This window comes from Heterodontus francisci, chromosome 37, assembly GCF_036365525.1.
Source record: "Heterodontus francisci isolate sHetFra1 chromosome 37, sHetFra1.hap1, whole genome shotgun sequence".
Classification (NCBI taxonomy): Eukaryota; Metazoa; Chordata; class Chondrichthyes; order Heterodontiformes; family Heterodontidae; genus Heterodontus; species Heterodontus francisci.
Window position 1 is genome coordinate 24,451,835 of NC_090407.1, and position 17,786 is coordinate 24,469,620.

The following is a 17,786-nucleotide window of genomic DNA, read 5'->3' on the forward strand; positions in this document are numbered from 1 at the left end:
AAACTTCCTGTCTTTTACAAATTTTGGAGGGAAAAATAATCAGTCTCAATTATGTGTCTGATTTTTAATCCGAGTGTGAAAACTCCCTGGCGTAAAACTGCAAGGTGCACATGTAGGTTTTATGCATTTCTAGGTATTACCCAATGCACGATAATCTGTCATCAATTAAATTCTACCATTCTAGGAATCCGTTTATTTTCAGTTATTTTTAATGAACACTTTTCATTGGTATAACCTTTTATCCGCATCAATAGTTAAATCTAGTTTTCATTCCCTTTCAGGATACAAGATGAAGAAGAGGGTGGGAGCCATTGAAGAGTTTGAGTTCCTTCCTCTGACTGATGGAAACCAACTGCACATCACAATAGCTGTTACTGGCTGGCTCTGCACAGGAAAATATGGTAGTGAGAATGATAAAGCACAAATCAAGACCAAATTCTCTATATTAGTTTTTTTAAAATTGTATTTGCTCCAGGGACGAAGTGTGCCTCAGGAAATTGTTTGGCAGTATAATTCAGCTTTCCCCAAGAATTGTTCCAAAATTGTTTGCATGCTGGAATTTCCCTTTCATAGCATCTGAGTCTTTATGACTGTTGTAGCCTGAGCTGCTGCTGCCCTACCAGGGATTGATTCTAGGACCTTCCTAATCTGTATGGCTCAGTAGTATTCCAGATGGCTCCTTCTCCTACTGGAGCTAGCGAGGAAGTTACCAGCAACTTTTTACAAATAAAGCTCAAAAAGATGCATTCATCTATGCAACTGAAAAAAATACTCAATTGAGTGAGGCAAGTAACTGTGAAGCTTTGCTACCATGTTCTCCACCCATCTTAGTTGAGCTTATCTCTTTTATTCCAGGAGACAGGTGAGAAATTAATACAAAACAATGCACAGACATTAAAGTGACACTTTTTCTCTAAAACTGCATTACTACCCGCACAGTATGAAAGGATACTATCATTTAGCGTGGTATTTCCAATTGACAGGCTTTGGCAGGCAGAAATCAAATTTAGTTTGAAGAGATTGGCAGTAATTTCCGATAAGGGAATTTGGATATGACAAAGGTTACTAACTCTCTTTATTTTTGTACCTTGAGTCACTCCGTCTTTGTAAGTGTAGTAGCTGCTCTGGTTCGCATTAGGCTTCACAGTGGGTCAAACTCAATTACAGGTAATACGCTACACTTGCCTGAAAAGCTTTCAGATATAAAAATAGCTAACAAGGATGTTGTGTGCTACAGACTGCCATATATTAGCATCTCTGTTGCCAGGGAACTGCTCTGCGCTTCAGGATAGAGATTTTGCAGGAAGCAGTATATATTTTTCCAGCTCTAGAATGAAAGAAAAGTGAGTTTGAATTTATAAAGCATCTTATTACATCTCTCAGGATGCCCCAAAACTTCATATACAATGAATTATTAGAAGTGAAGTCATTGTTGTTATGTAGGCAAGTTGGGGTCAAAGTTGGCACAAAACTGGGTCTAAGGAGCTGCATTTTCACACTGAGAGTGTAGGCTGCAGCAGATTAAAATGGCAGGATCACTTCAGAATAGAAATGAAAGTGTTAGCAAGATACAAGGTGAGATGGAACAACAGAGGTGCCTGGACACAGCAAGAAACTGATTACTTTTCTGATTATAAATCTTGATGTTACAATACCTCAAATAATAATGAGTGTTTGAGCATAGAGTAAAACTGCATGGACAGTGGAATTAATTAATATATCACTAGAGGGCAGGCATAGCCCTTGGGATTGAACTGACTAAGTAGAGTATGGAAAGCACACAGGAGTGGAAATACTGCTCGATTCTTTGCTGCTCCCTAGTTTAGGAGCATTTAGGACAATTGCAGTGCTTGGACTTTGTTCCACAAGATTAGGTTTAGCTGTGATGCCTACAATCACTGTATAGACTTGCATATGCAAAACAACCAGTTAGTAAGGCATATTACTTCACCTAGTATCCATTGAACTGTGCCCCCGCAACAGTTAGTGTCTTCAGGAGGGAGGGAGAGAAAATCGAGCAACAGCTGCAGCAATTTCTGTAAGCATGTTTTGATTCAGCAAACTAAGTCAGAGCTGGTAATAATTAATGAGTTTGTATGAGCTGTGTTTCATGGCACAGCCACCTTTTACAAATGTTGAATTTGCAGTTTACAAACGTGGTTTCATCTCAGTCAAAACTCAGGTGATGAAAGATTATTTACATCTAGTGTTTAGTGCCCATCCGTAGCAACCCGACTTTCAGTCTCACCCAAATATGTGGCCTCAGAGTCATCAAATATCCATGGGCAAAATTATGATTGACTCAGAGACAATGAAGAGAATGAACCTGAGGGGGAAACAGTGCAAGAGTCGGTGAGGGGGAGAGAGCGAGCCTGCGGGAAAACAGCGCATGAGTCAGTGAGGGGGAGAGAGTAAGCCTGAGGGGAAAAAGTGCGTGAGTCAGCGAGGTAAGGGAGCACAAGCATCGGAAGAGGTAAAAAAAAAACACGTAAGGTGACATCAGCACAAGGAAGGAGCCAATTGTTGCATAGCTGGTGAGTTTTTTTCAGATCAGGGACAATTTGTAAGTTTATTTCTGGCAAATTTAGGCAGCAGTCTAATAAATAGAGGCATAGCAAGGCACCTCAGTCCTGTCGAATACACATCCTATGCCATGTGGCAAGTCCAGGATGCTTCCCATGTCTTGGATAATCACATGTGCAAGAAGTGTTTTCAGCCAGAGGAACTCAAGCTACAGTTTTTGGAGCAAAAGCTGGCATCTACAGTGCATTCGGGAGGCTGAGAGCCACGTGGATAGCACATATCAGGAGGTGGTCACCCCACAGTTTAAGATTGTGCTGGCAGAGAGGAAAAGGGTGACTCCAGACAGACAAGGAGGACCAGACAGATGGTGCAGGAGTCTCCTGAGTACATCTTGATCTCTAACTGCTATTCAGTTCTCAATACTGGTGAGGAAGATGGTTCCTCTGGGGGTACAGCCAGAGTCTGGTCCATGGCACCATGGGTGGCACAGCTGTACAGTGGGGAGAAGGAAGGACAGAAAAGCAATAGTGATAGGGGATTGAATAGGTCGGGGAACAGTCAGGCATTTGTGTGGCCACAGACTTGATTCCAGGAGATATCCAAAAGCACTTTGATATGTACTCGAATTGCTATAACCTACAAGGCTGCGGACCAAGGGTTGAAAAGTGGGATTTGGCTGGATAGCTCTTTTTCGGCCAGTGCAGACACAATGGATCGAATAGCTTCCTTCTGTGCTGTAAAGTTCTAATTCTATGCTTCAAATACTTATGTTCTGTTAAGCTACCAATTAAATATCTGAAATATGAACAAATTAAAAGCAAAATGTACAATTGTGAGATACAACAGCAGAGCAAACATTGAACAGTATTTGCACCATTTTAGCCATTAAATAAAACTCCTAATTTAACAGTATTTAAGAGGTTTTGTTTTGTGTTGCTGAGGAATCTAATGTTTTTGTTGGAGCCAGGGGGCATATTTTATGAGGACCACTCAAAAGACTCTCACCAATACCAACAGTGGGTTGAATCTACAGATCAGATCATACTTCATAGAGTTAGAATACAATGTGCTCACAGATTCATGGTACTTCCAATGGGAAAGCAGTTGTATTTAATTGTGTTTACTGCCCTGACAGGTGGAATAGGGCAGATGGTTGATGTAAATGAATGAGTTGACCAATCACAGTATGAGACAGGCATGATGGATCAGCTGGTGTTTTAGCTGTCCTTTATTTTCATGTGTTCATATGAAAAGATGAGAGAAATTGATGGCTGATGCGAAGAATCAATAAAAAGACTTAACATGTTGATCTGTCGCATATCTTACAGATACTGCATATTTGCTTTTCTGTTTTTAAGTGAGTTATCCAGCCTCCGCAGGAAAATTGAGCCTTAACTACGTAGCAGCATTTTTGCCTCGGGTGGAAGGTTATGCATTCTACCCTCACTTCAGGACGAATATGTAATCTAGGTAGACACTTTGGTGCAGTGCTGAAAGAGTGCTGCACTGTTGATGAGACACTAAACTGTTAAGTTTGCTCTCCCAGATAGAGAGATTTCTTGTCACTATTCGAAGACTAACAGGGGAGTTCATTTCTCTCATTAGTCTGGATCTTGTAGTGCGCAAAGTGGCTGTCCTGTTGTGCTACACTACAACAGTAGCTGCACTTCAAGAATACCCCATTAGCTATAAAGTACTTTGGGATGCCCTGAGGTCACGATAGGTGATATATAAATGTAAGTTACTTGATGTTCTCCTTAAATCATACATTTGTTCTTCATGCTGCCCTCAGGAAGTTTTGAGGCACCTTGGCGAAGCCTGCTGCAGTCCAAGGAACAGTATTGCCTAGCCTGGGAGTCAAAGTACTTGATGGAACTGGGTAATGCTCTCGTATCTCTGCTGAATGGCCTGGTCAATATGGTGGCACAGGAAGCCCTAAAGTACACTGTTCTGTCAGGTATGGCAAACACTCACAATGACTATTGGCTTCTTGTGGCATTTTCAGCAAGGTTCATGTTGCCAATATGATACTTAGCATGGAAAAAAATGGGAATTTTATAAAGTAGATTGATTTTTAAAATAAATTGTAGCTCCGTTCAAAGCACAAGAACAGCTGATAGTATGGGCCAGAATTAATGACCAGCAAAATAGCAACCATTCAATGTTGATAATCAAACTTCAGTATTACAATTTTTGATGATCTCTCTGCAGTACTCTAATTGTTAATCTCATTGCAATATTCTAATTCCTAATGATCTTCCTGCAATATTATAATTGTTATTAATCTCCCAACGGTATCCTAACTATTAATAAATTGCTTGCAGTATTCTTATTATAGTAGCCTCCTTGTATTCTATTTTTTGGCAAGCACCTGCATTCTAATTATTAGTAATACCTGGCAATATTCTAATTGTGAGCTTAGTTTTCTCCTTATTGTCAATCCATGTACTTTAGCAGACCTTTAGGAAATCAGAATGTCATTGAATTCTCTGACTATGCAATGTGATTGATGACATGAATTAAGAAGAATGTGATGAAGTTTCACTCATTGTGATTTCAAGTTTGAAATTCCTTGAGACTGTACGTGAAAGTGCCATGATACTCTCAACATTTATAAGAAAGACGTATTTGTGTGAATAGTTTATATGTTCCTATAGTATTTAATTCCTTGTGAATATTTTATTTGTGTTTATGGTATGCGGATTCAATTGTTGCACCGAAGAAAGTTGCAGTTCTGCTAAAGCCATTCAGAATAAAATCATGAACAAATTTGTTCCATTTTTGTTAGATAAGTACGATATTGTGCCGGCCCGCCATGGAAACCAGGCAAGAGGACAATTATAATGGAACAGGGGACTTACCTCCTCCTTTCCTGCCCCAATCTGGCTGAGTGTAATTTTAAATTGCAGACAGAAAAGACACCCACCACACAACTTTGAGCTTTTCAGATATGCTGATTGGGGTCCGACAGCATCAGGACCCATTCATAACCTGAGGCCTAAGCCGGGGATTGATGATGGCCTTACTGCCAGGCAAAACCAGCTGGCAACAGCTGCCAGGGAAAGAGACCTAGCTAGGCCTCCCGCCTTCCCTCCAATCAGGATTGTTAGAGAAATCTCCAAGCCTGTTTGTGAAGAAGACACTGAGACTAGGATGCTTTGGTGGAGATTGTTTATTGCTTACATCTGCTCTCCAAACAACACCACAGCCAGTGCTGCCTAGCTCTTCTTTATATATGCACACTTGAGTACAATTAACTAATTGACACTCAACACCTGTTCACCCTATTATCTTAAATACCTGGTAGTTCATCATCCATGAACAGAACTTCAGACCCTAACAAGGATTCCCCTCCCAGAGCATTTGTGTTGTACTTGGACTGTTCCCCTGGATCTCTGGCAGCATCCTCCTGCTGCCTGATTTTAACAGCTGGTTAACCACTTCCTGCTGACTTCCTAGCTTTTCTGGTTTTGCTACTGCTGCCAGACAGTTCAACTGCTTGATTTTCTGCTTGGGAGTTAAAATTGAACACAAGGTCTCCAATGTCCTATTTGAGCATGATTCTCCCAGTGCTGTGGGTTACAATGGGGATCAGAACCTGAACAAGATGAAAACAGCTGTATGTGAGCCTCGGTTTCTCCAGAAGCAGCAGTAATAGTACTTGGTTCATACCCAGGTCTCATCTTTAACAACTTCATCTTTGTACTTGCTAGGTATTGTGACTGCGCTGTCATGGCCAGCTTCACTACTGACTGTTGCTAATGTCATCGACAACCCCTGGGGAGTCTGTCTCAGCCGGTCAGCTGAAGTTGGAAAGCATCTGGCCCAGGTGTTACTGAGCAGACAGCAGGTAAAAGGCATGTTTCAAGGTTGGGTGATGTAACTGAAAGATTTATGAATATAAGCAAAACCAAATTCTCTAAATTTGTCAAAGCACCCAGCATTCAATGTGGAAAAAACCCAGCTTTTTTTTATTCAATGTTTCTTTCTTCCTCTGTTCTGAAAGTTTTGATTTCCTCCTTCGACCACAGTTCCACACCTTACATCCAGTAATTGACTCAAGTTGTTATTTCTTATGACTGAGTATTGACAGGTTATTCAGCTGTCTTAAGAGATTGCTTTTGAATCCAAACCAGCCATTTACAAACATAGACTTGTCACAGCGATCACTTTATAGCAAACAATCAGCAATTATATAGAGCCTTTCATAGAACAAAGTATCCCAAAGCTCTACACAGATAAACAGATCCTGAGCAGTGAAGGGAGAAGTGTCTGAAGGTGTGGAGGATGTTTTTGAAGGGGTAGAGAGAAGTAGCAAGGGTTCAGGGAGAGACTCTCAGTGTTGAGCCTAGACAGTTAAAGGTCCTGCCACTGAGGTTGGAGCAGGAAGAGGGGGAAATGTGAAGAGTGAAGGGCACACACTGTAGGAATTTCCAAAAGTAGGAAGGGTTAAGGATCCTGACAGACTTGTAGATGAGAACAAGAATTTTGAGTGTGAAAGATTGGGGATGGGGAGCCAAAGGAGGTTGGCAAGGTTGAAAGTGGAACAGGATGCATGGTGGGATAGGATGTGGGTGCTGGATATTTGGACAACTTGCAGTTTATGCATATTGGAACCCGAGAGGTTGGCAAGGCGAGCAATAGAATACTTGAGTCTTAGATTGTAGAAACCATGGATGTAAGTTTCAACAGGAATGAGGCTGAGGTGAAGGCGGATGTAGAAATAGGCATTCTCAGTGGTGGTTAGCATGTGGAGTTTGAAGCTCAGCTCCGAATCAAACAGGATATTGAGGTATGCCTCTCAAGTTTATATAACAGTAATTCCTTGTGCTTACGAATGATATTGCTAAGGGAAAGAATGTAAACAAGGAAAATGAGGAGGCCAAGGACATTTGATTTCCTGGACGCCTTTGTGCTGCTATACTGGACTACCCCGTTACTCTGCTCTACCACTCAGTCTCTTCAAGTATATAGTAACTTGCTCAATCCTGCAGTCCCATCACCCACCTTTTGTTGTTACCTGCTGAACCTCAGGACTGTGCCTCAGTGCACTGCTGGCTTCTCACACTGCTGCTGTATTGGGCCCTGAACATAAATCTGCTTTCTTCCGATCTGAGTTCAGTTTTTCCACTGTCTTCTGGGCATAACTGTGACCTCCACCTTTGCTACCACTTTCTACTAACATTATATTCTCTTCCTCTATTCCAATACCTGGTCTGCTTTTGTGGGCTCTGTTTTCTGCTCTGCTGGGAAGGTTCACTCTGCTGAGCTAGTTCTCAACCATTCTTGCTGATTTTCATCTTGTTCTGGATGTTTCCATGCTGCTGAACAATCTCTGCTTTGCTGCTATCTGCTGACTTCCTTTGGCCACTGACTGTGAAGCGATTTAAGACTTTAACCCCTTATAGGGACTAAACCAAATCAAGCGTACATCCCTGTGAGTCTCCTTTAATTAAGTTCAAACTAGACAGAATCCTACAGACAGTTGTTTGGGTCTGAAGAACTGAACTAGTCTTCCCTCATAGAAAGAAAACTAACAGAGCATATTACTATCTTTCGGATAGCCTATTTTTAATATTATAGCTAAGTCATAAATATCCCAGATATTATAAGGGTCTGGGAAACTCCCTTCAATAAGTATCTCCCCACTTAAGGAGACACAGAGAGGGGGTTCTTGTAGTTGTATACAGACTGCTACATGAGACGATTTATTAACTTTTATATATTTATTAAAGAGTTGAACATGCAATACACTTTAAGTGGCTAAGTATACTACAATATCAAAGATTACTAAGAGATATAAAACATAATATTTCTAAAATAGAATCCAAAAGTTTAACCATGATAATGTTACAGCAAAATATCTTAGACTATCCATCAAAATTTAAAGTAAACTTTTGCCTTAAATTCCCCGAGTAAGCCTTCCTGCTTAACAAGACAAAACATTCTCAGTTAAGAGCAGAATTCTCTTGTCATGCAGTCAGCCATAGGTTGAGAAACATTGATGAGCAATTCAATACTTCTGTTTTTTTTATTCAAAACTCTCATGTTTATACTGTTTCTAATCTATCATCTCATCTTTTAGAATGTAGGTGTTACCTTTCTGTGTGTGTTTTTCCTGCTTTTGACATCCCATGTATGGTAATATCATTAGCTACCATCCCCACTTAATTTATTTGCTGGAAAATCCCTTCTCTTGAAGTTGTGAGTTTTTATCTGGTCAAAATGTTTGTAATTGTGTTTACTTGGCATCTGTTTTTGTAAGTACCATTCCATTTTGTAATTTATCTTGTGTAATTGTCTTTTTATGGTACCTTGTACAATCCTCGAGTCAGTCTGTCTATATCACTAACACTATCAACTATTTAGTTTAGAGATACAGCACTGAAACAGGCCCTTCGACCGACCGAGTCTGTGCCGACCATCAACCACCCATTTATACTAAGTTTATAGTTATTAGTACTGACCTCACATAGGATGTCTCAGTGTGTTTCATCTTCTAATCCATTGTAGCAGAGACCTTGGAAGACTTTGGAATGGATTTTTAACTTAAAAGGTGTTTCTGGTTCACATTCTATTATAACAGGGATGTTTATGGATTTTTAACTCTGCCCTTAAAAGGGAATTTCAGTGAGTCTTGAAAACTGACCATTTATTCAATCTTTAATTCTGAAAGGTATAATGTATTTATTATATCTGATTTCTACCTAATTAAGCCTATTATACCTATGTTTCATTGCAACTGCATTTATGCTTCATAACTCAACATTGCTGCACCGGTTTGGACAGGCTCATCAAGATCCTGCTGCTGTTCTTGATTTTGTGTGTTCCTCATCCCCCTACAGCTGTCTCCTCAGACCAGCTGTCTCATCTGCACCAATCCTCTCAACCTCCCCTGGCTCCTTGGACTTCACTGCTTTTGCTCCTCACTTTTCTGCTTGTCTACCACATCTGCTGGGGTGCACTTTTAACACCTGAGACGACACTGCATCTCTGTTGGTCCCCTGGATCAGTCATTCATCTCCTGTGTACACTCTTGGTTTTTACATCTCCAGAAACAGATGGATAGTTCCAGACCATTGTATAAAAGGGAGCCTGGATTCATTTATGGGTTTAGTATCATGTGTCATAAAAAAGAGGCTGAGGGAGGTCGAGATATCCTGTAGCAGCTGATGGGAGATTTGATTTTGGTAATTAAAATAAGATAGCTAATTTTGATAGGTGCGAGTAAGTTTTGTCCAAAATATGGAGTAAACAGTGGGCTTAATTAAAATCAGAAACTACATGAAAATGTTTGCTCCTAGAGGCAAATGAACTTGTGTGAACTGGATTACCAGAAAGGGATTCAAGACTGAATCAAGTCAATTCAATTTGTCAGTATTCAAAGTTGGGAAGACACAGTACATGCAATCAAAGAATCAGGCAGCACAGATGAAGGACATTCGGCCCATCAAGTCTGTACTGGCTTTTTGAAAGAGATATCCAATTAGTCCGACTTCCCCTTGCAGATTTCTCCTTTTCAAGCATTTATCCAATTCCCTTCTGAAAATTACTGTTGAATCTGCCTGTACCCCCCTTTCATGTAGCCCATTCCAAACTGTAACAACTCGTGAGGTAAAAACATCTCCCGTCTCCCGGCTTTTTTTAACCAGTTATCTTAAATCGGTGTCCTCTGGTTACCAACCCTTCTGCCAGTGGAAACAGTTTCTCCTTAACCACTCTATGAAATCCTCTCATAATTTTGAACATCTCTGTCAAATCTCCTCTTTACCTTCTCTGCTTTAAAGAGAACGATCCCAGCTTCTCTTGTCTCTCCACATAACTGAAGTCCCTCATCCCTGGTACCATTTTGGTAATGCTCCTCTGCACGCTCTCAACAACAATGACTTGCAATTTTCTAGGGCCTTTAACATAATAAAACGCCTCAAGGAGCATTAGCAGACAGAATTTGACAGCTAGTCACACAGTGGGATATTGAAACAGGTGACCAAAAGCTTGTCAGAGGTAGGTTTTAAAGAGAGACTTACAGGAGAGAGAGCCAGAGAGGTTCAGGAAGGGAATTCGAGAGCTTACTGTCTAGGCAACTGGTGGAGCGATGAAAATGGGGATACGCATGAGGCCAGAATTGGAGGAGCCTGGAGAACTCGGAGGGTTGCAGGGCTGGAGGAGGTTACAGAGATAGGAAGGGGTGAGGCTATGTAGGGATTTGAACACATGGATGAGAATTTTAAAATAGAGGCATTGCTAGACCAGGAGCCAATATAGGTCTGTGAGCACAGGGGTGTTCAAATGCCTGACATCCTTCCTAAAGTGTGGTGTGCAGAGTTGGACACAATACTCTAAAAGAGGCCTAACCAGTGATTCATAAAGGTTTACCATAACTTCCTTGCTTTTGTACTCAATGCCTCTATTTATAAAGCCAAGGATCCCATTTGCTTTTTTACCAACTTTATCAACGACCTGCCACCTTCAAAGATTTGTCCATGTGAACCCTCAACTATCTTTTTTTTAGTTTTTTATTTGTTCATGGGATTTGGGCATTGCTGACAAGGCCAGCTTTTGTTGCCCATCCCTAGTTACCCTTGAGAAGGCGATGGTGAGTCACCTTCTTGAACCACTGCAGTCCTTGTGGTGTAGGTACACCCACATTGCTGTTAGGTAGGGAGTTCCAGGATTTTGACCCAGTGACGGTGAAGGAATTACAATATATTTCCAAGTCAGAACGGTGTAACGACACGACCGCTCAAGACGATGTCCCCAGTCAAAATATATGATTCTGATTGTGGTGAGAGCAACGCACTCACAGTTCAGTCCTGTCACCCCACAGATCGCCTAACATATCACTTTAAATTTTTCAAATTAAAGAAAACCACAGCCAAACTGAACCATCTGAAATCCCCCGAATGAAGCGAACCAAACCAGGTATCTTTTGATCAATAAATTAACTGTTTACTAGAGAAAACTAAATTCTTAAACACTACTAAGATATAAACAACATTTAAAAAATAGAAGTAACAAAGTCCTTGCAGATTTACGCTCCTGCCAAAGTGGAATCTTCCCAATGTAGAAACAGTCCAAGGTTGCTTGAAGTCTTTGTAGTTGTCCGATGCGGGGAAAAAAAGGTTCTTCAACAGTAGGACAGTCAGTAGTCTAGTTCTCCAGCGTTGAACACAGCAATTACAGTTCAGTAGTTAAAGTAATTGGTTATTTTCTTTGAAGAAATTAATCTGACTTGAAGCTGCTTTAAAATTTTGAGAGAGTATAATAAATAGGGTTTAAATAGAGAGAGGGAGAGCTCTCCTATTTCCTTCAGTACATGCTAGCAGAACAGTCTGAACTGTCTCTGCCAAAAGCCAGTTTTTTCAGTTTCAAATGTTAATCGCAACATTGTATATCTATCCTCAATCTCTGAGTGGCTGTATCCAAGGTAACCAGGATACACCTGCTCGATAACTCCTGAGGCTTGCTTGTTCTTAAAGCATAACTGATCCTTTGCTGACTTAAAGACACACTACAGATTTCCCCCACCCACCCAAAAAAGACAGGATCATGGCAATGGTGTGTGACTTGGAGGGAAACTTGCAGGTGGTAGTGTTCCTATGCATCTGCTGCCCTTGTGTTTTAGGTTGTTGAGGATGCAGATTTAGAAGGTGCTGTTGAAAGAGCCTTGGTGAGTTGCTGCAGTGCATCTTGCAGATGGTGCGCACTGCATCACTGTGTGTCGGTGGTGGAGGGTGTTAATCAAGCAGGCTGCTTTGTCCTGGATGGTGTCAGACTTCTTGAGTGTTGTTGGAGCTGAACTCATCCAGGCAAGTGGGAAATATTGTGCTTACAGATGGCAAACAGGCTTTGGGGAGTCAGGAGGTGAGTTACTTGCCAGAAATTCCCAGTCTTGTAGCCGCTGTAATTTATATGATTGGTCCAGTTATGTTTCTGGTCAATGGTAACCCCCAGAATGTTGATGGTGGGGGATTCAGTAATGCTGGTAATGCTGTGGGTCAGTGTTAGATTTTCCCTTCTTGGAGATGATCATTGCCTGGCACTTTTGTGCTGCGAATGTTACTTGCCACTTATCAGCCCAAGCCTGAATGTTGTCCTGGTCTTGCCACATGCAGCCCCTTTAAAATTGTAGCATTTATTTTGTATTGCCTCTCCTCATTCTTCGTCTCAAAATGCTTCACTTCTCATTTCTCTGCATAAATTGCATCTGCCTTTTTTTTATTCTTTTATGGGATGCGAGTGTCGCTGGCAAGGGCAGCATTTGTTGCCCATCCCTAATTGCCCTTGAGAAGGTGGTGATGAGCTGCCTTCTTGATCCGCTACAGTCCATCTGGTATTAGTGTGCCCACGGTGCTGTTAGGAAGGTAGTTCCAGCTTTTTGACCCAGCGACAGTGAAGGAGCGGCGATATAGTTCCAAGTCAGGATAGTGTATGGCTTGGAGGGGATCTTGCAGGTTGTGGTGTTCCCATGCATCTGCTGCCCTTGTCCTTCTAGGTGGTAGAGGTGGCGGGTTTGGAAGGTGCTGTCAAAGGATAATTGGTGAGTTGCTGCAGTGCATCTTGTAGATGGTACATACTGTGTGCCGGTGTTGGCGGGAGTAAATGTTTAAGGTGGTGGATGGGGCGCCAATCAAGCAGTCTGCTTGCCTGCCTATTGCACTGGTCTGTGTATGTCCTCCTGAAGTCTGCTAGTATCCTCTCACTGTTTACTACATTGCCAAGCTTAGTCTCATCTGCAAACTTTGAAATTAGGTCACCACATATATATATATAAAAAAGAGCATTGGGCCTAATAATGACTACTGGGGAATACCATTGTATACTTCCCTCCAGTCTCATGAGCACTGTTCACTACTAGTCTCTGCTTTCAGCATCTGATCCAATTTCGTATGCATGTGCCGCCACTCCATTAATCCCATGAGCTTCAATTTTGCTGGCAAGTCTATTATGTGGCACTTTATCAAACATCCTCTGACAGTCTACATACATAACATAAACTGCACTACCTTCATCAGCCCTCTACATTTTTCATTGAAGAACTCAATCCTATGTCCTTAAATGTACTGCAATGGAGTGTACTGGAGATATGGATAAAATAAGGGAACTAAGTGCTTAGGACTGGCTAGAAATGGTAAGTAAAAACAAAGAAAAATTTTTAAAAATTGTAAATACTGCCAAAGTGAAATACAAATGAATAATACTGGAAATACTTAGATCTGTCAGCAACTGTAAACATAATATGGATCTACTCCCAAAACACAAATCTGCCTTTTGTCTTTTCAGAAATAGAGTTGGATTTGTAAGAAAGAAACTGCGTGGGCCGCTAGACATTTTCCTGTCTGGCATGACACATTAATGGCAGCTTCACTATTCCAGCTGAGAATACATGAGTTGTTAATATAGGGGATTAGATTTTATTTTCTAGCAAACTTTGACTTTGCATTTGTAGTAATGTATATTGCTAATTTCTTTGCATTATGTACTGTAGACATTTCCCTGTGTTTGCCCCCATTTCCAAAGCTTCAGTAGCTGTGAACAGGAACAGTATAATTTTAAATTACAGAGAAAGACTAGTTAGCTCAACAGGCCACCCCATTTATCTGAGCTCAACCCCACTACCCACCTTCTCAGTATTCCCCTCAACCCCTTTGGCCTCTCACTATATCACTCAGCTCCACCTACCTCTCACTATATCACTCAGCTCTACCTTCTCACCGTATCTTTTGATCTCACCTACCCACCTTGTTACCATATTCCTCAATTCCAGCTACCCACCTTCTCATGATATGCCTCAACATCCACCCCATCTGCCACCATGGCTACATCGTGTACTGTCTAAATGATGTACTGCAGCAACTCGCTAAGCCTTTCTGAGAAGTACCTTCCAAACTCGTGACCTGTACTGCTTAGAAGGACATGGGGCAGCAGATGTGTGGGAGCATCATATTCTCCAGGTCCCCCTCATCACGCTGCATCCTGACTTGGACACATATCGCCGTTGCTTCATCGACATAGGTCAAACATCCAGCACCCCCTACCTGAGAAAATTGTGGGAGCTCTTTCCTCAGACAGACAGCAGTGGTTGAAGAAGGCGGCCCACTGCCAGCTTCTCAGGGGAATTGTAGATGGGCAATAAATGCCAGCCGTGCCAGTGACGCCCACAACCCAAGACTGAATTTTTAAAAATTCCACCTGCCCACTTTACCATACCACTCAACCTCACCTACCCACCTTCTTATTGTAACCCTTAATTCCACCTCACCACCATTGTACCACATTCCTTAATCTCAGCCTACTCACCATATTCCTTAATTCTTTTTCTCTAGGAATGCAACTGATCATTTGTTAAATCCATGCATTTTGCTGCCCTTACCTGGCTACATATTCCACAACTCTGTTACCCTTTGAGAGCAAACAGTTTCCAATGACTTTCTTTGCTCCAAACTTCCTAATTTAATTAGTGTCTCCTGCAATTTCATCCCTTCATCGCAAGAACGATTTAGCTGGATCAACTTTGTCACGTTTCCGAGTGTTTCCAATATCTAGCTATTTTCTAAGTAACATTTTACCTAATTTAGCTATTTGGCAACAAAAAAGAGTTGAACTGTTCCAGACCTTTGATATTCAGAACAATCTAACCCAGATTGGCGCACGACCCTCCCCCGGCACCCCATTCCCCCCCCCCACCCCCCACAAAATTCTTCTTCCTCTATGTATTCTAATCAAAGACCTGTCAGCCTTTTCTGTTACCACAGTCTGAGCTCTGTAATATATTGAATGAGGAAGTGCTTCTGTAGAGTATAGTTTCGCACAAAATGATTAGTGAGCAAATGTACTTTCTCAGATTCACTGCCAGTGACCATTGTTCTCCTTTCATGTGGCAGTTGAGTCAAATTAATAGAAAATGTGAGTGTTTCATTTTGAGTGTACCCCAGGTGAGCAGACTGCTGTATGTATCCTGCTTTGTTGTAGTGCTCACTTATAGTTACTTGATGGCTACAATATGGCAAATTGATGCCAGTTGTATTTCTTAGAGGCTGACAGCACACCTTCAAAGGAGAAATAATAAGCAAACGTTCTCAATTTCCCCCTTTATTAATGTTTTCCACAGGGCAAGAGACCTGTCACTTTGGTTGGCTTTAGCCTTGGAGCACGGGTGATTTACTTTTGCCTTCGGGAGCTGGCTCAAGAGAAAGGTACACAACGATTTCTTCCTAAATAACATTCATTGTTGAAATAAAAAGAAACAGAAAAAGCTGGAAGTGCCCAGTAGTTAAATTGGCAGCTGGAAGAGGAAGAAGGATTTCCTGTTTCTGGTGGTACCTTTAATCAGATTTACTTGTCAGGCTGGAGGTGCTCCTTCTATAGGAAAACAAGGACAAATCAGATGGGAAATAAGGAATCTGATTTATCCTGGTTAGTCCTGCAAAGGTGCTTCCACAGCCTGATCTTGGCAGTTCTGATCAAGAGTCTCACCTGAAACATTAACCTTTGTTATTTTTTCAGATCCTCACCAACCTGTTGTGTATTTCAATAGTTATTGTTCAATGCTCATTGACATTTCATGAAATAATTTGTTTTTGCACAGGTAAATAAATTGTTCTGACAGCCAACCTTTAGTACAAAAAATAATAACTACCTTTGTGATGTGAATTAAAAACATTGTTTTTCTATTGTATGAATTTAACACTTTTCACTCAGGAATGTAATTGGTAAAGATTAATTCAGTTCCATCTTTAATGTCATTAACCGGCTTCCTTCATGTTCCTCCTTCTGGTTTCACTTCACCTACTTCATAATTAATGCAGATCAGTAGCACTGGCAACTCACAACAGCATGAGCTTTTGATTCCATTTAAAATAACTTATAACCTTGTCTGTTCCCTGAGTATCGGTTACCTTTCTATTTCCTTTTGAGCTCTGACCATTTTTTTCATCCCTCCTTTTTCTTATCTTTAAGTGACTATTATATCCAACCAACCAGTTCCCCCATCCTACCCTGACCACCCATTTCCTAGTTTAAAGTTTTTCTACAGTCCTATTTATCCAGTTCACTAGGACTTTGGTCCCATGCCAGTTCAGGTGCAGCCAATCCCTGAAGTACAACTCCTTCCTCTTCCAGTACTGGTGCCAGTGTACCATACCAGTCTCTCAGCCATGCATTTACTTTACTGATTTGTTTCTCCCTGTGCCAGTTAGCCTGTGGCTCAGATAGTAATCCAGAGATTCCCACCCTCAAGATCCTGCCTTTTAATTTAGCTCCAAGCTTCTGATTATTCTTTAGGAGGATCTCCTCCTAGTCTTTCCTATGTTGTTTTTTTCCAACATGGACCACAACAATTGATTCTTTCCCCTCCCCTTCTGAGTTCCTTTCCAGCTGCCTCAAAATAATCTTTGTCTTAGTATTGGGTAGGCAACACTTTATCCTGGTCTCTCAATTGCAACTGCGGCAACTCCCCCAAAGACTACAAGCTTCCTGTTTTGCTCCTCGTTTCCTACCCCTCCCCCCACCACCCTCAGGTGCTTTTTCTAACATTCTGGCCACCCTCCTTGCAGGATTCCTCTTTATCCCAGAGATGGTGGGTGCACCATACCTGTTGGACAGGACCAGTTTCTGCAGTTCATTCTTTTCTGCCTGAATAAGGTTCCCCTTACCCTTCTGACTGTCAGTCAGTCATGCAGCCTCTGTACCTTATCTCTCCATGTGGCATTACTGTGTTCTGGAGTGAACTATCCAGATAACCCGAACCCTCCCTTACGTGTTGGAATGTCTCTAGCTCGTGCTGCAGTTCAACAACTCCAAGCCAGAGTGACTCAAGACATAGACATTTCTCATGGGTGTGGTCATCTGGAACAGTCTCAGTGCCCACAAACTTCGACATTAAGCAGTCCTGATACAGTGCCTGTACCACTATTTTCTACTTTATATATTAATTACAGTGCAACAGTCATTTATTTCTCTATTTCTTGTGCTAACAGATAAATTTTTAATGCTAAATTATAATTAACAGATGGATTTAATTTGATTTCTAGTAGTTACTTCCATTGCTTATCTTATATATCTAGCCTGCTATTATTCATTGGTGACTTCAGTTTATATCTAATTATTTACCTAATTACAGCTGAGAATTGGGTTTTTAACCTTTGCCTCTTAATTCTTACTCTTTTAAGTGATCCCTGAATCTACATGTAGTTAAATATTGAAGTGTAAATCAATAAATGAACACTTGGCTTTTATTCCTCAGGCTCTGTCACTCCTCCTTC

At 41.2% G+C, this 17,786-nt stretch overlaps 1 protein-coding gene across 3 annotated transcripts in view; it reads left to right on the forward strand.

Annotated features, from left to right (window-relative positions):
• Nucleotides 1-17,786, forward strand: part of tmco4 (transmembrane and coiled-coil domains 4) — a 92,598-nt gene that overhangs the window by 37,264 nt on the left and 37,548 nt on the right. For all 3 annotated transcript variants that reach the window (XM_068017331.1, XM_068017329.1, XM_068017330.1), the window contains exons 8-11: nucleotides 282-401; nucleotides 4,316-4,480; nucleotides 6,237-6,373; nucleotides 15,635-15,719. In XM_068017331.1, the coding sequence (XP_067873432.1) occupies nucleotides 282-401; nucleotides 4,316-4,480; nucleotides 6,237-6,373; nucleotides 15,635-15,719 (507 nt within the window). The remainder of the gene's footprint in view (nucleotides 1-281; nucleotides 402-4,315; nucleotides 4,481-6,236; nucleotides 6,374-15,634; nucleotides 15,720-17,786) is intronic.